Source organism: Eurytemora carolleeae, unplaced genomic scaffold, assembly GCF_000591075.1.
Source record: "Eurytemora carolleeae unplaced genomic scaffold, Eaff_2.0 scaffold249, whole genome shotgun sequence".
Classification (NCBI taxonomy): Eukaryota; Metazoa; Arthropoda; class Copepoda; order Calanoida; family Temoridae; genus Eurytemora; species Eurytemora carolleeae.
The window spans coordinates 26383-53750 of record NW_019396162.1 but is presented as its reverse complement, the minus strand read 5'-3'; the positions used below and the strand labels follow the sequence as shown (position 1 = coordinate 53750).

Sequence of the window (27368 nt, the reverse complement as noted above, 5' to 3'; positions counted from 1 at the left end):
TATAATTTGATAAGTGTCTAGTAAAATTATTTGCTTTGTAACAACATTAAATAATAAATACACTGGAATATTGCTATAATGTCGTCTTGCTATTCCATTGTTTTCTGGTATCACTGTATCATTTTTCATTAGGGTTTCCAATCGGAATTGCTCGTAATTGTGCGGAGTTTACAGGGCTCGCAATTCACTTGCGTTGGAAACCCTATATTTCATGTGGTTTGTATAGTTTAAAATATTATTCTCTTGTACCTGTGATAATACCCCCCCCCCTCCCTCTTCTGATTTAATTTGGACTTGAATCATATTTTATTCTTGCAAAGTATTTATAATGATAAGAAAATATTTTATTGGTCACTATAAAAATACTTGAGTAAAGCTTGTATTATAGTGTATTTTGTGCAGCCCTGTAATTAAATGAATTATCAATTATACATGTGTTAAAGAGTGTACGACATTCCCAAAATCAACTTCCCAAGAGACTTATTCCCTAATTTCATTTTCCCAAATCCCCTTTATTAATGTGGCCTTTTCCCAGTCTTATTTTTGGTAGTTAAAATTGAGTATATCAACAACAGCTGAACCTAGGATTGGAAAGTATACATTTGGAAAGTTGTAATTTGGGAAATTGTACATATGTGAGGTTTCAACTTGGGAAAGATTTTATTTGGGAAAATGATTTCGGGAAAAGTATGTTCATTATGTTCTCCGCAAAATGAATTTATTAATCAATATAATAATAATAACATGTAAGTTTGATTTCGTAATTTTACTGGGAACTAATGATACCTTGATTTGTTTGTAAGGTCAAGAAATTAAGTATTTTCCAGGGGTGTATTATTATTTATGTAGGCTTTAAATTCCGACCCCCACCCCCTCAGACCCCCAATCTTTACCTGTGTCTAATTTCTCTCATTAACAAAAATTAAAAGAGATAATATTAAATGAAAAAACTGAATTTTCTCTTCTGATAATTAATTTGTCTACTCCCACACCCCTTTAGAAGGAAGACAGACACCCCTGTGAAAGTTATTATATTTCTTTATTTCAAGTTCAGTACATTTATTTTGAATTTTATTTTAAAAAAATTTGTACTGTATATGGATATATTCGGTTAAAAACAAAGTCTGAATATCAGAAAGTTCCACTAAACATGATGAGAAATATCACTTGTTGTAAAGCAATGATGAATGGAGATACATTGCGCAATACATAATGAAAATTTTAAAACCATAATTCTGTTCTGGATTGTTTAGTTTTTCAACTTTTTTGTATTTTTGACAAGTCAAGTTTATTTAATTTCATGTTTACTGGGACTCATTGTATTTGGTGAGCACTTTCTGTGGTATGGTTGTGATCAGAAAACTCTGGAATGATTGTTGTCTTCTTTCTTCCTTTTAATTGATAAATAGCGCGGAGGATTTTGTAAAATGTAATGGTTGAAGATGATAAACTTTCTTAAGCATTTTCAGGGCATATTTTAGAAAAATATCAGTGGCAAATTACGAAATCCTTATTGTTATTTCAATATAAAAAGAAAAAAAGAAATCATTTCACTAAGTTCTGGTCACCAGTGTTAATATTTTGAATCAATACGCTATAATATTTTTCTAACAACTCTTCCTTTTATTGCAAAATATAACAGGGATTTCAATATCAACCTTTATTAAAAACGGAATAGGGTCTTCTAAAATTTACCCTCTAAACTTTTGTTGACAATGAGATTACTTATCTTTTTCATCTAAAAATTGATAATCATTAGAGGGTAATTTTTCCGTCATTTGTTTTCTTTTAAAACTGTTTATTAGTTTTCAAAAAAGAACTGAACTTATTCAGAATAATTTTGTTCTGACATTAAAAGGAATACTTGTTTTATGTACAAGAATATGCAGAGACTTAAGATCCTGAAAAAATCCTCATTCTTACCTCTGATAAACTTAACATTAGCAAGAGAAATTTGATATTCATATGAGAATATTACTCTGCAAATTCTTTATGGATTTATATTTTAAAGCTTGTTGCAATAAATTATAGGTAATTTAAATTCCCAATCCCAAGTTTTAAAATATATTTTTAATAGATATTTGATATGAATTTATATATGTATGATATGTTTGTTGGTTGCCCAATCAAGTAATGATAAGATATAACGCATTTGATTTGGCAACCAATTTTTAAATGTAATGCTGGGATGGGCGCCCCTTGAGCTGTTATTTTTAAATTAAAATTTTTGGAAACCTTGGACTGGACATTTAAGTTTATTCAATTGTATTTTTTGGTTTTTACTGTGAAGGTAGGTTCATTTGAGGAATATTTAATTAGGAATTTTATTTTCCAGAACCTATCAGTGGTTCCGCCCCAAAGTTTTCACTGGAAACTAAGATTACAAGCTTGGTTCGAGAAGTTGGAAAAGAATTGGCATTAGCTTGTCCTGCTCAAGGCTCCCCAGTACCATCTTACAGGTGCTTATCAAGCTCTTTTTAGATCCGGTCGGATCATCTGCACCTAAGTTTTCTGTAGTAACATCTCATGAGCAAAGTCTCCAAGCCAGAATTACAGGAAACCTACTTTGTCCTGCCCAAGGGTCTCCCACTCCAGTATTTAGGTTAGTCTAAGCAAATTCAATTTTTAAGAGCCAATAAGTGGGTCTGTTCCTAAACTTGCAAGCTTGACTCCTCCATCAGTCATGTCTCATCAAGGACTAACATCTAACCTTTTATGTCCTGTTCAAGGATTTCCTATTCCAACATTCAGGTAGTCTTCTAAGGAATGAAAGTTACATTTTCTGGTCTGTGCAATCAATATTTTAGAACTTATTAGGATGTTTCTGAATTCCCAGTTAACCAGTACTAATTTTGCCAGCTCAAGGTTCTTTTACTCCAGCATTTTTAAAGGATGTTCTTGAATCTGATTATAATTCAGAACCTGTTGGAGGATCAGCTCCAAAATTTCCATCTGAAACAGATCTTTCAAGACTTACTCATAAAGAAGGCAATCCACTAAGACTTACATGTCCAGCACAAGCATCCCCCCTTCCAAGTTTCAGGTGTGTTTTGGGGTGCCCATATTCATTATTATCTTGCTGTCATCTGATCTTATTTTTTAGAACCAATGGCAAGCAGTAGTCCTAAGTTTATGTCTAACACAGATGGGCTTAATATAAAACTTTCAATGAACAAAAATATTGGGCTTACATGTCCTGCACAGGCTTATCCTATACCAGTTACCAGGTATAGTCTCATTTTAAGAAGGATTAAATGATCTTTTCAGCTCAAGGTCTCCCTTCCTTTCATTGCATTACTCACTACAACTCATACTGAACCCTTATTCAGAACCAATTGGAGGTTCAATTCCTAAATTCTCAACAGAAAATGATGGTTCAAAGCTTGTTCGAGGATTCATGAGTTCAATTGCATTAACATGCCCAGCTCAAGGGTATCCCCTGCCAGGATTTAGGTTTGTATTAAACTCATTTTTTTCTCCAGAACCGATTGGAGGGTCTAAGCCTAAGTTCAGTTCTGATATTGACTCGTCATCTACAACTAGGAAGTACAGTGACAAGATAGCACTTACATGTTCAGCACAAGCATTTCCTCTGCCAATGTTTCGGTAATAACATCATTTTAAATAGCTCAAGGAGTGCTCTTTTTCCCATTTGTGATATTTACTATTTTATCTTCTCAGATCCTATTGGTTCATCTGCTCCTAAGTTTTCATCAAGTTCAGTTACTTCTGGATTTATTGAAAAATCCCAAAAATCACTATCTCTAGCATGTCCAGCACAAGGATTTCCAGTACCAGTTACTAGGTAAAATGTCTGGTATGAGAAGTCATCTTTTAAAACCTGTAGGATAGATCTCCTGGTAATAGATGAGTTTGTAATCATCCCCTTAACTGTGAACTTACTGGTGTCCAGCTCAAATTTTTCTCCACTTTATTATTAATGTAACAAAGGGGCTCCCATCATGGCTTAGATCTATGTGCATAAGCTTCACTAATGATCTAGAACCTGTTGGATCCAGTGCTCCAAAGTTTCCATCTGAGTCAAATACTTTGGGGAACTTTGATATCAAAGCCTCATCCAGATACAATCTTAACTGTCCAGCTCAAGGGTCTCCTGCACCAATGACTAGGTATTGAATTTGTATAATCTAGAACCAGTCGGATCATCTGCACCTAAGTTTTCCTCTTCATCTGCAATTTTGGGGTCTTTTCTAATAGAAACCTTGACATCTTACAATCTTAACTGCCCAGCTCAAGGGTCACCAAAACCACTCTTTAGGTATTGTAGTTTATGAGATGATGTTTTAGAACCTATTGGATTATCTGGTCCTAAGTTTCCAAGTATTTCTGAGATAAGCTCACATAGAAGCAAAGATTTGCAACCACTAAGTCTTAACTGTCCAGCTCAAGCTTTTCCACTTCCTTCTTTCAGGTGATTTAGCACCAAAGTTTGGGCCCCATCTTTTTGATTGTCTAGTTGGATTAAATAAGTAATTGATTAGAGCCAGTTGGAGGATCAGCTCCTAAATTTTCTTCTGGAGCCACAGAAAACATACTATCAATGGTTCTTTCTTCTTTGGCTATGACTTGTTCAGCTCAAGGGGCCCCTAAACCTAGCTTTAGGTAATGAGATTTTTGAATTTTAGACCCTTTGGGCGGATCTAAACCAAAGTTTACAGATGATGATACAAAGAATATCATGACACAAGTTTTGTCCAGTATTGGTCTGTTATGCGCAGCTCAAGGGTTTCCCATACCAAGCTTTAGGTAGATATTTTGCCTTTGTCATTATTCAAACATTTGTTGCAGAACCCATTGGAAGTTCAAGTCCAAAGTTTGCAAATGATGATAAAAGTGCTACCTTTAGCTATAAGTCACTACATCAGATTGCTCTTCTGTGTAGTGCACAGTCTTTTCCATTGCCATTTTTCAGGTAATCACAATTTTTCAGAGCCTATCGGGAGTTCTAGTCCAAAGTTTGGAAATGATGAAAAAAGTGCAACTTATGTTCGTAAACTTTTCCATGATATAAGCATATTATGCAATGCACAAGCTTTTCCATATCCCAACTTCAGGTAGTAAAAACAGCTCAAATGGTGGTCATGTCAGTGTTGTAAATCTTAGGGGTCTAAAGGTTTTTGTTTTAGAACCCATTGGAAGTTCGGTTCCCAAATTTTCAAACGATGATAAAAGTGACACATTCTTCTATGGCATGAATCATCCATTTGCAATGCTTTGTTTAGCCCAAGCGTTTCCAGTTCCAAGCTTTAGGTACAATTTGCAGCTCAAGGGTTATACCTTTATTTAATTGCATTTTGATCGAACTTTTACAATAATTTAGAACCCATTGGAGGATCTGCACCCAAACTATCCTCAGAGTCTAAATTGTTCAGAATTGTTCAATCTTTAAGTGCAATTTCGCTTCTTTGTCCAGCCCAATCCTTTCCAATTCCTGAATTCAGGTAAATTGTAAATTTCAGAACCGTATGGTGGATCCCCACCAAAATTTTCATCTGAATCTAAAGGAAGCATTTTCGTGCGATCAAAAGGAGATGTAGTTTCCCAATTGTGTCCTGCGCAGGCTTATCCTTTGCCAGCATTCAGGTTTGAACACATTGCTTCAGTTGCAGGGATCAATATGGACATCTTTGAGCGTTTCACTTTCTTTGAATTAATGATTAAGCTCAGGAGCCCAGCCCTAATTAATGATACATTCATTTGTACCATACATTTATTTATTGGTTTAGACCCTGTTGGGAGTAGTGTACCAAATGTACAGAATAAAGACATCAAAATGAAACTTTCATTGGCTGGTGTAGATATTGGACTAACTTGTGAAGGCCAAGGTTATCCAACCCCTCACTACAGGTTCAGTATTTTGATACAGCTCAGTGTATGGGGATGTCCATCCTTGTAAGTTTGTACTTTTAGGACAGACACTTTTCAGAATAATAACATTTATGATAATAATAAAAAATAATAAAAAGTATGGGCCTTATAAGTTTTTAAGATTTTTGAGATCAACAAACATTATGCTTTTTATTGTCTGTTTTATTGGCGAAAAAGTGAATCATAAACATTTATTCTGAAACAATCTGGTTCTGACTGTACATTATTTTAAAAAGATCATATTTCACAGAACCAATTGGAAGCAGTGCTCCAAAAGTCCTGGATCAGAATTTAATAAGAAAGTCTGCTGTGGCAACCAGCAAAGCTGGACTTTTGTGCGAAGGCCAAGGATTCCCTAGCCCAGTATTCAGGTGCTCCTTAGATTTCAGTTTTTGAAAAACAGGAAAACGAGTTCTAAAGAGACTGTAGAGTGAAGATGTAAATTATTCAGGTTTTTCTTGCTGAAAATTAACTTAAAATCGTGGTTTCTCCATGAAAGTAACTTGCGGATTTATGCACCAGAAACAAATACAGATATTAACAGAATTTACACTGTTTTAAGAAGAAAAAAAACAACTTTAAAATTTGGACTAGTTTTCTAAGCTTTCAGACATGGAAATCTTTAATTGCATGAGGGTTAACTTGAAATTACGTTAACCGTCCCTTTAAGAAATTCAATGTGAATTGGTATATTTTTGGTTTCCTAGTTAATACAGTTCACAGTCCACCTGATTATAATAAGGTATGTTTGGGCAGAGAGCAACTATATCAAGTTGTAATAACTCTTGAGAAGGGAAGCGTTAATTGACTCTGTCAAGAGAGGAAATTTTATGTTTCTGCGTCCTGTACGCACTTGTTTAGTGTGTCTCGGTAGTGCAATGTTTGCGAGAGTGTGTGTACGTGTGTTCTTGAATTAAAGTTACGGAGGCTGTGAGAGGATCAGCTGTTCATTTTACTATTTCTAATAGTAAAACCTTACTCGACAATTATCCTGCCAGCTGTCACAGAATATGCATCCAAGCTGTTGTGCAGTCTAGAATACGGAAATGCAGAATATTTTCCCGGCATATTCCTCAGTCATTGCATCCTACATTTTCTTTTGTTATGTCAGTCAAAAATAACTTAATTTCTTAAAGGGAGTGTTCGCGAAAAATGAAAGGGGGTATAGGCTTAATGCGATTAAAAAGCGCTTTTAATCGCTACTAATTTTACTTCTATCTGTTGCGTCTATAAGGAGAAAATTGTTAAAGACGTCGCATAAAGAATAACTTAGCGCCCATACAAATTCAGAAAATTGCAACATACAACTTAGACCGTAAAAAATCAATTTAATTTCAAACATATCATTCAGATATTACAACCTATAGTCATCGATTATCTTTCGCCACATTTGTATATAGTTTATATTTTATAATATTTGATTTTTTTTTTAGAAAACGTTTTAACGGATTTCGAAAAATGTGAGTGGTGCGCGGCATTCTTAGATAGTTGCGCAAGCGACAAGAGAAATAATCAAATTCAAAAAAATTAATTTAAAAATATTTTAAAATATACACTATATACAAATGTGCGAAAAATAATCGATGACTATAGGTTGTAATAAAATTAAATTGATTTTTTACGGTCTAAGTCATATGTTGCAATTTTCTGAATTTGTTTGGGCGCTAAGTTATTCGGTATGAGACATCTTTAACAATTTTCTCCTTATAGACGCAACAGATAGAAGTAAGATTAGTAGCGATCAAAAGCGCTTTTTTATAGCATTAAGCCTATACCCCCTTTCATTTTTCGCGAACACTCCCTTTAAACTTGAACTGTTCTTTGAAAGGAGAAAAAATACGATGTTTCAAGTCTTTACAACTATCTAAAATCTCTCTCTTATTTTTTACATATTTTATGGAACTTTTTTCAAAACATTTTATGTTCTTAAATTTTTATGTCTTAAAACCAAAATGGACAGAGTTTATCTTTTGGCAGTCTTTTCTCTTAAAAATCTGTTTTCAAGTCTGTCTTCTTGTCACTCATTTTCTCATCGAGGAAGAAAGAATTTGAAAAACTTAATAAATCAACCAATTCCTGAATCTCCGCTTTTTTGCAAGTAAAGGAATTGAGTTTTTGCCACAAACTCTGATTTTCTAATCTCTATATCTTTGTAACCCAATGTCGTAGACCTTAGATATTTCAAACTATTAATACTTAAAGATAAAATAAGCTAAGTTTGAAATATCAAAGGTTTGCACCATCAGGTTGCAAAGATATTGGGATCAGAAGATTTAAGTTTGTGGCAAAAACTCAATTCCTTTAACAACTAAAACTTTTACAATTCAAGTAAAAAACCGAAAATGCCCTTATTAGTTTTTGTTTAAAAAATCTCTTTGTATTAATTGGTTTCTACTCTTTTGTTTTAATATCTTACCAATCGCTTTATCTGAGATTCAATTCTTTGTTCCTCTATATTTGAACTGATTGTATAACCATGTAATGTATTTAGATGGTATAAATTCCAAGAGGGAACAACAATCAAGAAACCAGTCAAGCTAGACGACAGGGTCAAACAGGTTGGTATCTATATATTATTATATTTACAAACATTTTTTTTATATAATTGGGGCCTTTGCACTAAATTCTCGATACTAACTGACCTAGTGCTAATCTAACAGAGCAAAGGAACCGGATTTGAAAAATATTCATCAAAATAAATAAAATCTATCTTAATCTTGACAGATGATTTATGAAGTATTCCTGATCTCTAAATGGACAATAAATTTTCGATGAAAAAAATCTTTTGCTAAAGAAATGTTCAAACTAAGTACTGCTGTAAACTGTCTTTTGTCTACACGATAAAATGCTCTTTTCAGAATAAGGTGCTTGGAATTGCAGTTATTGCACTTTTAAACCAACCCCAATTTTTTAATATTTTTAAAGAGGATTATAATTTAAAATAATCAAAAATTGGAGGAAAAAACAAGGATAACAGACAAGGGTTTGAAGGGTATCATTGTGAATAACTCTTCAGTTAGCTCTGGTAACTTGAAATCATGTAAAGGAAAACTCTTCGAAGTTGGCAAATTAACTGACCTAAATTCACTCAGAGAGGATTAACCCTGATATGTATATCCTTCTATGCTGGAAGTCGCTGAGAACGGAAAACAGCAATAAATAGTAATCAACTGTTAATTTGTTATTTGTTTATACTGTGTGCCGAGGGCGGTGAGGGAGGGGATAGCACAATGTTTATTATTGCACATAAATGTTGTCTGTGCAGTGATTTGTACGGAGACCTAACCTCAGATTTATATTTAAAGAGTTTTATTTAAATATAATATTTACTCACTAGTCCATCTTTATTTTTAATTTCTAGTTGGAGGAGAATAGAAATTATGATTTAATTAGAGATTTTAAATACAATTTTTTTTGGTCAAGAAAGTTTAAGTTTCTTCTTTGGATTAATATTAGATTGTTTATATATGTTTGTTTACATAGTGTACTGCAGTGTCCGGGAGGAATATGAACATATCCTAGTCTGAGCAGCACTACACAAATTGAGTCTGAAATCACAAACTCTGATTTTCTAGTCCCATTATCTTGTAGATGTTTCAAACTGTGAATTCTGTTAGATTAAATAATCTAAGTTTAAAATGTCAAACATTTACATCATCAGGTTGCAAAGATATAGGGATTAGTAAATTTGAGGTTGTGACAAAGACTGAATTCCCTCGTTTATATTCTCGCAAGAAAACGCTGTACACTTGTTTTGTAAACACAGATATGAAAGTTACTAATGTATCTTCTTTGGCAGAAATGAATGAAAAGATCGATGAATTATATTGAATGAATGAAAAGAAAGATGAAATTGAATGAATAAAAAGATAAAATTTAATAAATGTAAAGATAGATTAAATTGAATGAAAGCAAAGATAGATGAAAAAATGAATTAAAAGATCAATGAAATTAAATGAATGTATAGATATATGAAATTGAATGAATGAAAAGATCGATAAAATTGAATGAATACAAAGATAGATGAAAATGAAATTAAATGGAGGAAAAAATAGTCAAAATTAGATGAACGAAAAGATAGATGAAATTGAATTTAATGTAAAGATGAATGAAATTGAAATTTGATAAATGAAAAGATAGATGAAATTGAATGAATGTAAAGATGAATGAAATTAAAATAATGAAAAGATAGATGAAATTGAATGAATGTAATGATAAATGAAATTGAAATAATGAAAAGATCAATGAAATTGAATGAAATAAATGAAATGAAATTGAAATAGTGAAAAGATAAATGAAATTGATTGAATGAAAAGAAAGATGAAAAGAATGAATGAAAAGATCGATGAAAATTAATGAAAAAAAGATATAAAATAGGATGAATGAAGGAAAGATGAAAAGAAAGATGAATGAATGAGTTTATGCTCAAATAAATGTCTGAGCCCGATAAAATGTCTAAATGTTTGAATGTCTAGGTTGGAGGGACCCTGATAATCCTAGAGGCCCAGGTGGAGGATAGTGGCAAGTATCTGTGTATGGTTAATAACTCTGTCGGAGGGGAGAGTGTGGAAACTGTTCTAACTGTTACAGGTTATTTCCTCATAATATACTTAAATTTTTACCTCTATATGAAATTTTATCAAAAGCAGCAACAAAATTAGTGTTAAAGTTAAGAAAAAAATAAATATTTTTTGGAGAAGAATATTATTTGTTTTTGGAATAAAGGTTCACCCTAATAAGAGAATAACATTTATCATATGCCCTTGGGTTGGCAGAGGGAAGAGGGGGTAAATTTTTAAAATATAAAGAAATTAAGTCTTTGCCACAAACTCTGATTTTCAAATCCCGGTATCTTTGTAACCTAATGTCGTAGACCTTAGATATTTCAAATTATTAATTAGATTGAATAGTTGGAAATATTATTAGTTTTCACCATCAGGTTGCAAAGATAAAGGAATTATAAATTTTTTGTTTGTGGCAATTGTACTTAAATACCAGATTATCTTGAAATTAAATAAAGAAAAGAATGAAAAAAAATGTTCCATTATTTCATTTTAATAGTAGAAGTTAATATATTTTAATTAGTCTGATCAGAATTGTGTAAAGAACTCAGTCCCTACTCACAGAAAATGTGTAAAATGTACAAAAAATCTCCTATAAACGTACTTTTGACAGCGTCTTGTAAAAACAGCCATTACTAGGATTTGAAAGAGGAAGAAGTATGTTAAAACATTCCGTTTGTTGATCTAAACATTTATCTTAATTAAGTGGCAAGGGAGAGCAGGTTAGGGGAAGTCGAAATGCAATAAGTTAAAGTTACAGTATTTATAAATATAATCTTGCACATATTATATATATTTGAGTTCAGTCTGATATTCATGTTTGTTGTTTATTAAGATCCGCCCACTCTACTTTTCCCTTCACTCTAAGGATTAAATTTAGTCATCTTGTGATATGGGATCTAGTATTCTTCATTTGGATTCATATATTCTTGCTTTTCCCATTATCTAAATATATCTATATAAGATATATAAGCATACAATACATATCATATACTTGGACCGGGTATGAAAACTATTTATACATGTATATTTACTTTTAAATGAATTGATTTGATTTATGAAATTATAAGGGAAAAAATTGTCTTTTTTTTTCTTTTTTTGATAGATACTTCTTGAACACACAATTCTTAAATAAGTAATTCTTTAATTAATAACTTTTCGACAATATAGACCCCTCACGCAAATCTGCCCCTTTAGTAAATGTAAATTCGGCCTATATGTAGCATAAAGTCTGACCGCGTCAAAATTGTTGCACCGGCTAGTCCTGTCTATAGAGCTAGGTACAGTACAAACTGGGACCGGAAAGGTTGACTTGGCTCGGAAATTCTAAAGTACTACGACTGCCCGTGCCCTTATGTTAAGTTTTAATAAGCACAATATGTTTTACACAAACACACAGTGCTGTTTACGAGCAGTTGTGTAAAAGATATTAAGTGCACAAAGTTGGCGGGAGTGAGAGTGCTTATAATCTTCAAGANGTAAAATACAAAAACTGTAAAAAATTGTCATTTTTTTGAATTGTTTTCATCATTTTCCTTAAAATTTTTAATGAATTTTCTGAAATGGGAAATATGCCTAGATTTGGAAACAAAATAGGCTAACATAGTAATGATTAAAATAGAAAAAGATATGTTTTGTATTGCCCGCTCTTGGGAATAGACCTTGCTTAGTTAAACATAGATAGATAGATATGCATATATACAGACACAATGGAATACAATTAAGCATTGAATAATTTGAAGAAGAAAAAACGTTTATAGGTGATCATTGATCAATTGATCAATAGGTAGATATCTTTGAATGACGTTTTATTTAGTACGGAAAAATTATGGATATTATATAGGACAAAAAGATGGATGGACCACAGAAATAGGATAGATTAATGGATGAATAATAAGGACACATTATTGAATGGATATTAGATCAATTAATGGATGGATTGATGAAGCATGAATAAAAAAAAGTATTTCAAAACACATCATACATTATACAATGAGTGGACATTTATACAAAAATTATAAAAAACTAAAATTTTATTATTATTATTATTATGATGATGTCCCAAACACGACAAACATAAACATTGAAGTAACATCAAAGAAAACATGTTGTAAAGAGCAAAAGAAAGTAAGATAAATAGAAAGTCAACTATATAAGCAAGAAACTAGCATGAACATCAAAACATGGTAAAATAAATGAAGAAATCTCTTATTATCGGTCTGAGAAATTGTTTAGATTAGAAATGATCAATTAATTATCAATAAATTGAAGACTAATTTTCGTATTGTTCCTAGAACCCTGGAAATTCCTAAAAATGTAAATGTGATAAATATTAACTTTTTCCGTTTTTAAACATTCTATGTGCTGATTCTAATTTTTTTTTAATAATGAATTTCTAAAGCTTTATGTATTTACAAATAACAAACATATTTTGCAACAATTACAAAAATGTTACAATATAAAGCGTTTCTTAGGATCTTTTTATTTCTCTCCCTGCATTTGATGATTTATCATTATTTCCAAGGCTGTACAAAGTCAAATATAGATAATTTTAAAATGATAATTAAATATAAAAAACTAGAAATTCAAGGCGCTTCATGCCCTTCTTTCTAGACTTTTAGGGCGCTTCGCGCCCATCTTCTATTTAAATTGTGAACATGTTCTTTTTGTTTACATTTTAAAATAAAGAAGAAAAAAATGTTGCGGATTTTTAAAAAAAGGCTGCAAAACTTTTTTTTTATATTTTGTTTTGTTTTTAGCTCCTCTCTCTGCTGAGGTAGAACCAAAACAACAGGTTGTGGATTATGGAAGGTCTGCTACATTCAAGTGTAACTACAAGGTAAGTGCTCCCCCCCCCCCCCATCTCCTCTGGTTTCCCCTTTTATACTTTGTATCCTATGTAACAGATAATATCTTCTTAACCAATGAAGTACTAACTTTGTTATGAATTCATATAAAAATGCTGAAAGCCCTTCTGAAAACTGTTTTAAGTTTAGTACGAAATGTATTATTCAACTTGAAAGACTGATTTATATTTAAATTAAGAAAAGTTAAAGTTACTTTGATTTGTCATTGTATATCAAATACCTAGTATCTTAAGTTTTCTGGAACTGACAGATTTAAAGGAAAAGCCCATGCTTTGTTTTTGTATTATTTTTGCCAGTGAATAATGATAGATTTTTTTAACAACAGTTTCTTGCTTTCATTGCTTAACATTTATTTTTTTAAAAATTTGATTGATCTCCTATTTTCCTTATTTTTTACTGCTTTTTTATGCAGCTAGGGATGAAATGTTGTTGAGCTTTGATTTTATTTTAAAATCTAATACTACAACATCATAAACATTTTTGTATTTGCAGGGGAACCCAATTAAGCAAGTGTACTGGCTCAAGGATGGAGTTAACATTGGTCACTCGGACAAGGTCTTAAGGATCGACTCAGTCAAAAAAGAAGACAAGGGCATGTATCAGGTAACTGTTAAATACATAGACAACAGCTGTTTTCTATTACAATGATTATTTAAAGTTGGTTTAGTATAATATATATATATATATACTATTGTTGAATTTCAGTAAGTTTTAAACATTTATTCTCCGATGTTAAAACCTATAAAAAAATACGGTAAATTACATGGTAAACATTAATAGCAACTTATATGCCCATACAGTGGATGTTGAGTATAAACTATACACCGGAAGGTCCAGGTAGTTAAGATTGGAGTAGGACGACCTTTGCTTTAATATTTTAACATTGCCTCCCCCACCCCCTTGACCTTTAAATTGAGAAGAAAAATTTTAAGGGAAATTAGGTTTAAAATATTAAGGCATAAATTATTGTTCATCCAGAATTTCATCTTGAAGAGTATCTGAATGTCCCAAAGGCAAGGGACCAATGTTGTTTGCTTGAGCATCATCTGAAGATAATCCATGAACAATTTCACTGCCATTTTCTAGTTCCATGTCCATGAAGGGAGAAAGTTGATGCAGATGACGCTCTACTTGGATCATTCGACCTTGAAGCTGTCTCCTAAATTCTACCTTTGCACCATAGATGTCACCATTTGGTCTAGTCAGCAAGGAGACTACCCGAGCAATAGTGTGAGGTTGTGCATATCTGGGTTCATTCCTGATGAGCACAAGATCATTGATCTTAGGAACCTTTCCTTGATGTGCCCATATAACATGGTAGTTTCTTCTTGCATATTCCTCACACCAGAGATTTCCAAACACTTGTAGTGCTGTTCTCCATCTTTGAAGTTGTTGACTTACTGGAAATGAGAACTTCTCTTCACCATGAAAATCTCCAGGAAATCCATGGAGAACATGGTTTGGAGTAAGTGTAACGCCAATTGGCAATCCCAGGATAAGTGGGCGGTCATTAACCTTCTGCATGACCTTGCTGAGCCATGTTCTGAATTCTTCATCTGACATCCGAACTTTGCTTGGAGGTGCTAGAGACTTGCTAATGGTCTTCTTAATTATTCCTATAACTCTTTCAACAGCACCAATGGCTTCATGATGTTTGGGTAATGTGGTGCGGAATTCAACACCTGCAAACTTGGTGTTAAGATTAGGAATGAGTATTTCTTCTGATGCTTGTACATCTTTTCCAGCTCTGATAATATTAAGACCTGCGTCTACCCAAACAACTCTAGGTTGACTTCTAGTAGAGAATGCTCTGATTAAAGCCATGTTGATGCTGGATGCTGAGTAATTTTCTAACATCTCAAGGTGAACTGCTCTGCAAGTCAAGCACATTAGAACAAGAACCCACCTTTTCTCTGAGCCTTCTTCATTGTAAACATATTCTGGACCAAACAGGTCAGCTTGGCAATAAGTGAATGGAGCATTCATCTTTTTGAGGTTGTCCTTGACATCGGACTCAAATGCTGTGAACTGTTGTGGTGTTAATCTTGTGCATCCTGCACATGAATCACGTTCTTTATCAATAAGTTTCTTGGCTCCAGGTATGTAGAATTCAAGGCCAATGGCACTCTGCACCTGGATCCAATCTCTAGCATGACCTAGGGATTGATGAGCATCTTTTATTATGCAAGTGGCTAATATAGAGTCTTTGCAAACAAGAGGGATTCCAATCCTGGATCTGAAGCTCCGGTCTGCTACAAGCCAAACATCTTCCTGTAAAACTTTGACAAGATTTTTTAAGGGATGCTTGGCTAAGAACCTGTCATTGTCCGGTTTGAAGCATTGTAGAATTGTTCTGGAAATATGGGATTCAGCTGTATCCCAAGAAGCAACAGGTCTGGTCAAAATAATATGTGATCTAATCCACTTTGTTAACAGCCTTAGAGCATTTTTAACCTTTATGTAACTCTTAGACTTTTCTAGCATGCCTAGAATATAAACTTGGCCGGGGTTGAGCGGTGCTATCTTCAAAACTTTGACAGTAGCTGATAAGGATGATGAGGATAAATTGGAACAACTCTTGATTTCCCAATTATTGGGGTTTTCATTCAGAAAGCCTCCTTTCATCCAAGTATCAGATTGTAGATTTAAAGCAGTACTTCCAGCCCTAGTCAGTAAGTCTGCAGGGTTGGCATGGCCAGGACACCAGAACCATTGTTCTTTCTTAGTTTCTTCCATAATAAACATGATTCGAGTACCATAAAAGGCCTGTAAGTCAGTAGGTTTACCAAGGTTGATCATTTTAAGAATGATCTCTGAGTCTCCAAAAAATTTGGTTTCTTTTAGCTTACAGGAGCCAGCTAACTCATCCCTGATTTTCAAATACATCTTGACAGCTAGCACAGCACCACAAATTTCACTCTGGGGGGCTGAAAATGAGCTTTTGCCTAAGATTTTAGAACAGCTAGTAAGTAGGTTAGAACATCCATTGGAACTGACATAAGCTGCAGCACCATAGCCTTGAAGGGATCCATCGAAACAGATGTGAAGGGAAAAGGAGAAGTCAAAGATTATTTGACGTGGAAAGGGAATGGATTTGGCCTTTATCATTTCCTTTACAGTAGACTTGAACACTTTGCTATCTTCAGGGTCTAATGGAGAATCCATTTTGAGTGCTTGATTGCGGCAGAGAGAACTGTATAAAGCACGAATAGTAAAAACCAGAGGGTTCCCTAAACCTGTTGGATCATAATACTGGCAGGCTACAGATAGAACATTTTTTTTAAGTATAGGAAGTTCTTCTGAACTGATGGAAGTTAGTGATAGGTCCTCTCCTGAAGTTTCACCCCTGTAACGCTTTGAGAGATTCAACTTGAATTTCAGAAAGAAAAGATCTGGTTTGCGATCCCAAGTTACTCCTAAATACTTGCTGATCCCAACATCCCCTGAGTTTTCCCAACTCTTAATCTCAAAACCTCCCATCTTCAGCAATGTTTGAATTCCAATTTGTACCTCTTCAAGCATTGGCTTGTTATCAGCACCAGCTCCACCATCGTCAATATATGTATCTTGAATTACAGCTCTGCGGACATTTTCACGGATGTGTTCAGGTATCAAGTGAATATAGTGCATACACGTTGCAAATTTTGCACATGTGGCATAATCTCCTGATGGACCATCTCCAAATGGAATAGCTGTATCCTTGTACACTTTCCAAGTAGTGTTTAGGGTAGGGCTGGCTGAGAATGTCTGAGCAGGGACAAATACTAGCCTAAGCAGAGAATCCTGCTCAGAAATGGACACTGAACGAAAGAATTTACGGATGTCAAATACTGAAAAGAAATTGTGAGTTCGGGCTCTCATCAGAATACCTCTCATATCTGGAACTTGTCCAGGAGCATCTTTGGTGACATCATTTAAGCTTAAACCAGTTTCTGTCTTCATTGAGCTATCTGTTACAAGGCGGACCTTTGTAGAGGTACTGTTTTCTGAGACTACAAAATTGTAGGCAACAGCATGATATTGTTTTCCAGATTCTTTAACTTCTTCTAAGTCCACTTCTACATAGTTTCCACATTGGACTTGATCAAATATGTACTTGTCCAACTCTGTAGAAATATGAGGTTTAGAAAACACTCTCTTATGAAGGGCAGAGATGCGGCGTTGGGCTCCATGGATATTGTTACCTAAAGAATTTAATCTGTCTTCCTTATACTGGTAAGTAACTTGTACTTTATTCTTTTCCTCTATAACTTTGGTGTTCCGGAGGATCTCAGCAATTGAATTTTCTTTCTTCTGAATGATTAACTTCTGTTTAAGGAGGGGATCTATGTAGTTCTCAGCAGAAACTAGATGTAAAAACTGTTCAGATAGGTCATATGATGTTGTTACTCTCTTGATGCATGCTTGAGAGGATGGCATAGTGGGATCTAGATGAGGATCTAAAGGACCAAATATACCAAGCTGATTGGTAATGACACTTTTAAACAATGACAAGCCAGCATGATTCCTCTCAAGTCCTGTTGGAAAACAACACAGGTTGTCATGACCAAGCAGGATATCAATACTACCCTCATGGAAAACTTGTAGTTTGTTGAATCTGGAAACCCATTTCTTAGGAATTGTGGCAGTGAAGGGTTCAGTCTTTGACAATTCTTGATCTATAGCATTTAGTCTCACCCATTTCTTTCCTAATAAAACTGAGATTGGAGTGTATGGAATGACTTTTCCACTGTCAGCAGCATAAGAGAAGACTCTGATACTTCCAGGCTTCCCTTTTCTAGTAAAGGCAGGGTCTAGTTTGGAAACAGTAGACCAGCTAATTAAACTAAACCCACAGCCAGTGTCATACTGGAGATTCAGGGGAACTGAATTACAGGTCACTTGTTCGATTTGTGGAATAGACTTGCTACCAGACACTTTAGACACATTTGTACTGGGTACATGGTTGCTATGTTGACATGCAGCATAATGTAAAGGCTTTCCATCAAGAGTGCAACCTTTATAACATTGTTTTGGTCGGCCTTTGTATCCTATCGAATCACAGAACTCATCTGCATGGTGTCTGAAGATACATATGGAACATAGTTTCAGCTCAGAAATCAAAGACTGTAATTCAGCAGCTCCAAGCTTGGAGGTTCCACACAGTCTGGATAGTGGGTAATGGTTGGATGTAAACTTCTTCTGCAGACAAAGAGGACAGGGTTGTTTTCTCTGTGTAGAATGTTTCAGATCATCATCAGTTCTCACAGACTTAATTTCTGTTCTTGAAGAGAATTGTTGACTTCTGGGTAAGGATGGTAACTCAGTAGTGCTCAGGCTGTACTGCATTTCTGTTTCTTTTATGAAGGTAACAAGAAATTCAAATTGATGAGTTGGAGTGCTGGATGGGTTGGAAATACAGAACTTTGCAAAGTCTCTGTCATAGACTTCACATAGATATGTTGGAAACCTCTCCACAATTTCAGAAATAAGGTGGTGGGACAGTACTTGTTCTTCCACATTGCTGTTAGGATGAAACTTCTTAATTCTTGATAGATTGGTATGGATTGCTCGGATTTTTGTAGCAATTTCCTTGCAAAAGGTAGATTTTGAGTAGCAGTGGGGTAGGTTCTGAACCATTTGGAAAACAGTTCTGGAGTAAATGATGAGGGAACCATGTTGTAAGAGTAGCTCAGATTTAAATTCTTCATAGTCAGGATAATCTACTAGAGTGGTAGTTTTCTCCACTGGCATGTGTTGAAGGAGTAACTGTATTTTTAAACAGGAATCACAAGGAATTTTCTCAAACATACCTAGACAAGAGCCAAGCCAGGTGTAGAAACTTACAATTTCTCCATTCCATCTAGGGAGTTCAATTCTAGGAGGTTTCAGAGTAGCTTGGGGCACTATCAGATGGGATGGAGTTGGATCAGGTGGGTTGCTTTGATCAATTATCTTCATAGCCTCTTGAATGGTGTTATTAATTCCAGAGCTACTCAAAATGTTAAGCTCTTCTATTGGCAGGAGAATTACCATCTCATTAAACTTTGAAATTAAGGGTCTCAGAATGTGGAGGTAGTTATTTTGGATAGCATCAGTAAGAGAGCTTTTAAGGAGAAATATTGGATGATGAAGGGAGGGGGGAGGGGTGGGGGCATTTGAATTGGGCAGGTACATGGGGGAATTGTTGCAGGAGATGGGGGGGATGGGATTGGTGTTGGTATCCTCAATTGATGAACATGAGTTGCATGTAGGTTGTAAACAAGGGGAGCTTCTAGTGCACTTCCTGCTTGTTTCTTGACGACCTTCATCTTCTTCTCCTCGACCTTGACCTACAAGGTTATCTTCAGAGTTTTCTGATGAAGATGAAGTTGACATTCTACTCTTGTTTTGCCCGTGGGTGTTGGATGATGTTTTAATGTTGAATTTCAGTAAGTTTTAAACATTTATTCTCCGATGTTAAAACCTATAAAAAAATAACTTAGATATGAAAGAGTTTGCTTGGTTCATAACAATGAATTATATATAAACAATGAGCAATAAAATTGAATTTGATAATAATAAAACTTATTTACATTAGCCGAAAAAGGGACCCACAAAAGTAGAGGAACATTTGAATGAATAGTCACATACTTCTGAAATATTAAATGTTATGTTCACAATTAAATAATTCTTAAACATATTTAACTAACTATGCAGTTCACTGCTCTGTTTGATAATGAGTGAATGAATGTTCACATGTGTATAATTCCCACATGTTTGAAATGCCCATACAGTGGATGTTGAGTATAAACTATACACCGGAAGGTCCAGGTAGTTAAGATTGGAGTAGGACGACCTTTGCTTTAATATTTTAACAACTTTGTTCAATGTCCACTTTCCCTTAATGAAATTTTTCTAATGTCCAGGTCCGGAAAGATTTGGTGAGTGCTGTCCGACGGAACCGTGAGCGTGAAAAGTCAGCCACTGTCTTCTCTATGGAGGAGGCGGTCCATAGCATGGGGGCGGGCAAAACAAACCCAACAGATGCTATCGTTGGTTAGTCAAACTTTATCTTTTCTAGAATTTTATTTTGTTTACTCTAATAGGATGTAAAAGGGTTCAACTATTATTTCATTTTAAAGAGAGAAATGAATAATTTTCCGGGAAAGCCCATTTTTTTATTTTCCACAAAATCAACGAAAATATACCTTTTATTATAGTGCATCAAAAATTAACAAGTTATTTCCTCAATTTTAAGAACGAATACTTAAATCAATATAATTAATTTTGATAACGAATTAAAGTTTGAAAATGGACGACTGATCATTCATTTTGGGTTTTATACTGTTCTGTTTTGTTCAGATAAGGGAACAGTCCCATTAATTTCTTTAAAAAAAAATATTGTTTTCTAGATATTCGTGAGCACGATGTTCCCTACCATGTTAGAGTGAGCATAGATAAATCTATCTATGTGGGGAGCTGGTATCAGGTCAAGTCAAGGTCAGGCTAAACAAATAAAAAAAAATATTTTATGATATTAAAAAATTTGTAATTTTTGTTGTTGTTTTACTTTTTCTTATGAAGTTTATATTGGCTTTGAAACATTTTTTTTTCAAGATTTAAGTTTTAATACACTTTGCAATATTGGTACGATTTGGGTTTCTAAGTTCATGCAGGCTTATATCTTCTTTGTCCGAATTTTATGAATCAAAGCCGCCAAAAACCGGTATAAATTGAGCGCCAGCTTAAATTTTAAAACATTGAATACGATTTTAAGTGGAACCAACCATATTTGAGCCGCGGCTCAAATTCTTCAGATTCGGCCTCTGGTAGAGCAAAATTATTCATAATGTATTAAAATCACAACAAAAAATGTTCAAATATGAAAGAATTCGAAGATGTTTGTGAAGCCAATTGAAACTTTTGATGTAACAATAAACGGGTACCCAATTTAATGATTTTGAACAGCCTACTGCCGGCTCAAATTTGAATCCCTGATTCAAATCCTTCCAGAATCTTCTTTATAGCGGGGGTTTATATTTGAACCGGCAGTAGGTGGTTCAGTGACACGGCCTGTTCGAATAGAATGCCAAAGACTCATCTCATAATAAAGATGTCATATTATAATGATGTAATCATTAATTCTACCTGCAGGGGAACTTCTGAGCCTCCGACAATAATGAAGCGTGAAGATCTGATCGAGACTCCGGACTGTATTGTACTCGCCTTCGATATTGAGACAACCAAGCTTCCGTTGAAGTTTCCAGACGCAGCCATAGGAATCATTCTTAGAGAGACTCAGGATCGGTATTTATTTGAGAAGAGATTGGAATGGCATGGAATAGCATGGGTTGGATGTCATGGGATGGAAAAGTCATGCAAAGGGAAAGGGATGGGAAAAGGATTTGAATGGGATGGAAAAGTATGGAAAAGTATGGAAAAGTATGGAAAAGTATGGAAAAAAGGATGGGAAAGAGATGGAAAAAGGATGGGAAAGAGATGGGAAAGGTATGGGAGAGGAATAGAAATGTACAGGATGGGATCGAATGGGACATGACAACTTGAGATAGGATTGGATGGGATGTATTGACAAGGGATAGGAAAAGATTGAAAAGAAGGGAAATTTTGATCTAAGAATGATGTTTTGTACAGACCAAGTTATGATGATCTCCTACATGATTGATGGCCAGGGATATCTGATCTGTAACAGGAATTTGCCTGATCGAGATCCAAAACTTTAAAATTTTGTCATTGAGTATCATGTTGTATGATTTTATAAGATTTAATATTGTTCCTGACAAAAAAGTTAAAGTATTCCCTTTTTTAAAGATTTACTTTTAATTTTTAAATCGATCATGTATTAACATTATAGAGATATTATCGGTGACGATGTTGAGGATTTCGAGTACACTCCTAAACCAGAGTTTGAAGGCCCCTTTATCGTCTACAATGAACCGAACGAGAGCGGTCTTCTTCAACGATTCTTCGATCATATTCTCGACATTAAGCCACATATATTCGTTACCTACAACGGAGACTTTTTCGACTGGCCGTTTATAGAGGCTCGAGCCGCAGTGCATGGTCTGGATATGGGCAGAGAAATAGGATTCAGGTAAATGATTATTTTAATTATTTTTTTCCTTATTTCAGTACAAAACACCAGTACAAACAGCGGTGCATATTTTTAGAATTACCCTCCCCTTACAAAGGGGGGAGGGAAAGAAATGATTTTCGAAAAATATACAGTATACTCTCCTGAGTGCAAATATCTATCTAGGGTTACCCACAAAGATTGAGACTATAAAAACGGCCGGAATCTGTAATGGTTCCGAGGTTAAGTTATGTATTTTGGTTTAGGTATAATCAAGGTACTAATGCAAGGAAAGTTAATTTGTAATCAAGAATAGATGCATTAGTGTTCGTCTAGTATCCGAGAAGAATAAAAGCATTTAATTTTGATGATTTTGAAAATTCACATAATAGTTTCCTAAGACCAGAATAGTTCATAGATTATTTTTGTGAAAATGAATTCCATGTCAGGCTCTTACATCCGTCTTGTGTTTACTTTTCCGCACAAAGACAGTACACTGCAGTACAAAAAATGCTTACACCTCTGAAATAACTTTCTTTGCATTAGTACTTTGGGTATAATTATCTAATGACTTATTTAATGATTTGACAAAAACGTTTCTAGTTGCAGGGAATCGTGAATATAAGGAAACAGACAATATAAATTCCGTACAATCGTCTCTGAAGTCTCATCCTTTGTGGGTAACCCGGTATTTATCTATCTATGTAACCAATAATAATAAATAATAAATAATGTTTCCAGTAAGGACCGCGAAGGCGTGTACTGCAGCCGACCGGCCAGCCACATGGACGCGTACTGCTGGGTCAAACGAGATTCCTACCTACCTGTAGGCTCACAGAACTTAAAGGCGGCGGCCAAGGCTAAACTCAGGTAAGAAATAATATTGTATATAAGATATGATTTTTATAAATTTCAAAGAATAAAAAACAGGCATTTGCCATTTTCCGTTGTGCGCATATGCCCCGTAAAATTCCAAAACAGAGAGAGGGTGATTGAATTTTGTAGATCCAGAAAAATAATATCTGTGGGATGCCTGCGTAGAGACTTGCAGCTAAATGTGAGACATGTGGCCGCAGCGCTCGGCCCCCTAGACTGTCCTAGCCGCAGTGCTCGGCCCAGAAAATGTCAAAACCTAACCTCACCCGTGGCCGCAGCGCTCGGCCCCCTAACCTGTCCTAGCCGCAGCGCTCGGCCCAGAAAGTGTCTTAACCTAACCTAACCCTAAATAAATACTAATTTAATTATTTTTCTGGATCTACAAAATTCAATCCCCATCTCTCTATTTTGGAATTTTACGGAGCATATGCGCACAATAGAAAATGACAAACCCCTAAAAAACACTTCCTAAAGGGATTGTTTACTTATTTGAAGTTCCAAAATTAAATAAAATGGTCTTTAAGACATTTTTAAATCAAGGAACACTGGGAACATTATTTCATGTGACACTATACTGACAAAGTTCCTTGTCAGGTTCACAAGACTTAACAAACCAGATAAACAACGTTATATTTCACATAGTTGATCAGAGTACCCTCGATGAAATTACGATGATAGTCCCTTTGAAGTAAATGTGCATTTGAAAGAAAAAAATCATTCTATTTGATTTAACTCTAGATACGATCCAGTAGAGATGGATATGGAGAAAATGTGCCAAATGGCGAAGGAACAACCTCAGGTAGAAATTGTTGAACAATTAATTTTACGATAATAATAATAATATTCTCGGACCGCTGTCATCTTCAATCCTTAGAAATTCGACTTCTCCCGTCCACTTAAGTTCCAATTTAGATGAAACAAATGGAGGACTAAGCATATTTTTATGAAAAGTCTGAAAAAGTTATGCCGGGAAAATATTCATATTTTTGTACATGGAAGATTTAAAAATAACAAGAAGTAATATACATAAAAACTTTGATTGCACAAAATTGATTAAAAAATTGTATTTGGTCAAATAAAATAAAAATAAAAATGGTAAATATTTGTTCAGGATTTAGCCAACTACTCTGTATCTGATGCTGTGGCAACCTACTACCTGTACATGAAATATGTACATCCCTTCACCTACGCTTTATGTACAATTATTCCGATGGAACCCGACGAGGTTCTCAGAAAGGGTTCAGGAACCCTCTGCGAAGCTTTGCTTTGTGTACAGGTAGGTCTCAGGTCGATATTAAAGATCTCAAATTTTATATATTCCTGAGCAAGTAGAGAGTATATAGCGAAAAGCCACTTGTTAACCCTGTCATTTTTTTTGATAATTCATGTTTAAAAGTATTTACGTTGTTTTTTAATAAAAGTTTGAACAAGAAGAAGGTCTCTTTTTCATTTTATCCTGCAATGATTATTCCAGTTCTGAGGATCCAGTGAATTTTGATGCGGATCCGGATCTAGGTCATAAAAATTTCGAATAGGATTATCAGATCAGATTTTCTGAAGAAAAGAAAAACCTTTTTTATTATCTCTCGGTTTTTAACAGAGCATACTTAAGTTTAAAGAGTAAAAAGTTTTTTTTTGCAGTTTTTAATTAATATTTTGTCTTTGGATCCTTATCCGTGTATCCACATATTTTTGAGACTCCGGATTCGGATCCAGGAAGCCAAAATGTTTCTGATCCAACGGATCCTAAGCACTGGTTTATTCAGTGTCACACTTGCTTCCTCTGAAATATTTTCTCTATAGTACGTCTTCACTAGTGCGTCATCATTCAAAGTTCTTCCTCATAAGTTCTTTATGCTTATTTGAGCAAACCCGAACCTATTCCTCCGTCTTCTCTAAACTCAGTTAACGATGTACACATCAGTTCTTCTTAAAACATCGGTTCAATTGCAACGAAACCGCCCTGAAAACAGCTCTGCTATGGCTGCTCTCCTTCCGCTGAGAAGATTGAATTTATATCAATTTAGGCATTCGAAGCGAATATTGTGTTCCCCAACAAGCAGGAGACCATCTTAAACAAGATGACAGAGGACGGGAGGGTGATGGAGAGCGAGACATACGTTGGAGGTCACGTGGAGGCCATAGAGTCCGGAGTTTTTAGAGCAGATATACCGTGCAGGTAGAATACACGTAGAGTTGCCAGATAAAAATTCCCACAAAAAATCCACATAAAAAAATCCTTCTAAAAAGGAAATAACAGTAGTCAGGAGAATAGTTGTAAGTTTCATTAAATATGCTTTTTTATTTTGTTATCTAAGTTTAGCTTGAAAGTTTTCTTTTATTATACTTTTTATACACCTCAGATGGAATTTAAAGAATTTGAGCCGCGGTTTAAATCCGCCAAAACCCGGTTTAAATTAAGCGCCGACTTAAATCTGGAAACATTTGATTCAATTTTAAGTTAAACCAACCATATTTAAACCGCGGCTTAAATTTAAACCGCCGCTCAAATTCTTTAAATTCGGCCACTGTTCATATAAAAAGTATCTTCAGAGCTAGGAACTTTAGAATGGTGGATATCGAGATTATTGCTTAATCCTCTCTTTTTGCTAATCTCGAGACTAACATAATCTTGAGATTAAATATTTAGATCAACAAATTTGATTCTAGGAACGCCAGATGTGTTCGTTTTCTTGATTGGAAGGGCCTTCACTTAATTAATCACCCATTTATTTATTAATACAATAGCAGCGTGGCCAAAATGTACGGATTGTACGGATTTTTTTTTGTAACCCTAAATTTGTACGGATTGTACGGATTTTTTTTCAAATTTTATCCTGTAAATACACCGTTTTTTTTTAATTTTCACTCATTTCAGCAAATTTTTCATGAAAATTTCAAAAAAAAATTCTCGTCAAAATGAAGTTAGACTTATTTTCTGCATTCTAAATAATATTAGATTGATTAATGTTTCAATTGACAATCAAAATTCATTAATAATTTTCGAGAATTGTTCCAGAAGTGTTCATTTGAGAATATGTTCCAGAAGTGTTCATTTGAGTAGACCCAGTTTAGAATTTTAGTGTGGAAGACCCAGTTTAGAATATGGTGTAGTAGACCCAGTTTAGAATATAGTGTGGCAGACCCAGCTTAGAATATGGTTTTGCAGACCCAGTTTAGAATATGGTATAGCAGACCCAGTTTAGAATATAGTGTGGCAGACCAAGCTTAGAATATGGGTTTGCAGACCCAGTTTAGAATATGGTGTAGCTGACCCAATTTATAATATGGTGTAGCAGACCCAGTTTAGAATATGGTGTAGCAGACTTAGTTTAGAATATGGTTTTGCAGACCCGATTTAGAATATGATTTTGCTGACCCAGTTTAGAATATAGTGTGGCAGACCCAGCTTAGAATATGGTTTTGAAGACCCAGTTTAGAATATGGTTTAGCAGACCCAGTTTAGAATATGGTGTAGCTGACCCAGTTTATAATATGGTGGAGCAGACCCAGTTTAGAATATGGTTTTGCAGACCCAGTTTATATATTGTGTAACAGATCCAGTTTAGAATAAAGTGTAGCAGATCCAGTTTAGACTGTAGTGTAGCAGACCCAATTAAGAATATAGTGTAGCAGACCCAGTTTAGACTGTAGTGTAGCAGACCCAGTTAAAAATATAGTGTGGCAGACCCAGCTTAGAATATGGTTTTGCAGACCCAGTTTAAAATATGGTGTAGCAGACCCAGTTTAGAATATGGTGTAGCAGACCCAGTTTAGATTATGGTTCTGCATAGCCAGTTTAGAATATCATATGTACGGATTGTAGGGATTTTTTTCGAAAATTGTACTGATTGTACGGATTTTTAAAAAAATATACGGATTTTTTCCAAAAAATGTACGGATTGTACGGATTTTTTTTCGAAAATTGTACTGATTGTACGGATTTTTTTTCGAAAATTGTACGGATTGTACGGATTTTTTCTGAAAATTTATGGATTTTTGTACGGATTTTTTCAAAAAAGTTTTGGCCACCCTGCAATAGTTAAAATTGGTTAAAAAAGAATCTCAAACGTATTATTAAATATTTTTCTTAACCGCCTAATTTTCAAAATGGCCGACAAC

General features: G+C 34.5%; 3 protein-coding genes across 3 annotated transcripts in view; 2 read left to right on the top strand and 1 right to left on the bottom strand.

Moving 5' to 3' along the window:
* Window positions 1-13985, top strand: part of LOC111696858 (Down syndrome cell adhesion molecule-like protein Dscam2) — a 41135-nt gene extending 27150 nt beyond the window's left edge. The window contains exons 10-15 of the mRNA XM_023466606.1: window positions 2920-3043; window positions 8381-8447; window positions 10365-10479; window positions 13211-13290; window positions 13811-13921; window positions 13977-13985. Of these exons, the coding sequence (XP_023322374.1) occupies window positions 2920-3043; window positions 8381-8447; window positions 10365-10479; window positions 13211-13290; window positions 13811-13921; window positions 13977-13985 (506 nt within the window). The remainder of the gene's footprint in view (window positions 1-2919; window positions 3044-8380; window positions 8448-10364; window positions 10480-13210; window positions 13291-13810; window positions 13922-13976) is intronic.
* A 127-nt stretch (window positions 13986-14112) lies between these two features.
* On the bottom strand, window positions 14113-20151 carry LOC111696867 (uncharacterized). Its single transcript, XM_023466620.1, has 2 exons — window positions 19873-20151; window positions 14113-19763 (listed from the first exon to the last, which is right to left on the bottom strand). The coding sequence occupies exon 2, from the start codon at window positions 19673-19675 to the stop codon at window positions 14282-14284; it is 5394 nt and encodes a 1797-aa protein (XP_023322388.1). The 5' UTR covers window positions 19676-19763; window positions 19873-20151; the 3' UTR covers window positions 14113-14281.
* Window positions 20024-27368, top strand: part of LOC111696868 (DNA polymerase epsilon catalytic subunit A) — a 33064-nt gene continuing 25719 nt past the window's right edge. Inside the window, exons 1-10 of the mRNA XM_023466622.1 lie at window positions 20024-20029; window positions 20206-20335; window positions 20692-20779; window positions 21434-21558; window positions 21932-21989; window positions 22152-22391; window positions 23112-23240; window positions 23985-24045; window positions 24358-24522; window positions 25274-25425. Coding sequence (XP_023322390.1) covers window positions 20024-20029; window positions 20206-20335; window positions 20692-20779; window positions 21434-21558; window positions 21932-21989; window positions 22152-22391; window positions 23112-23240; window positions 23985-24045; window positions 24358-24522; window positions 25274-25425 — 1154 coding nt within the window. The remainder of the gene's footprint in view (window positions 20030-20205; window positions 20336-20691; window positions 20780-21433; window positions 21559-21931; window positions 21990-22151; window positions 22392-23111; window positions 23241-23984; window positions 24046-24357; window positions 24523-25273; window positions 25426-27368) is intronic.

Bases quoted from the DNA above. Each gene is read 5' to 3' on its own strand.
- LOC111696867 (XM_023466620.1), bottom strand. From the start codon at position 19,675: ATGTCAACTTCATCTTCATCAGAAAACTCTGAAGATAACCTTGTAGGT.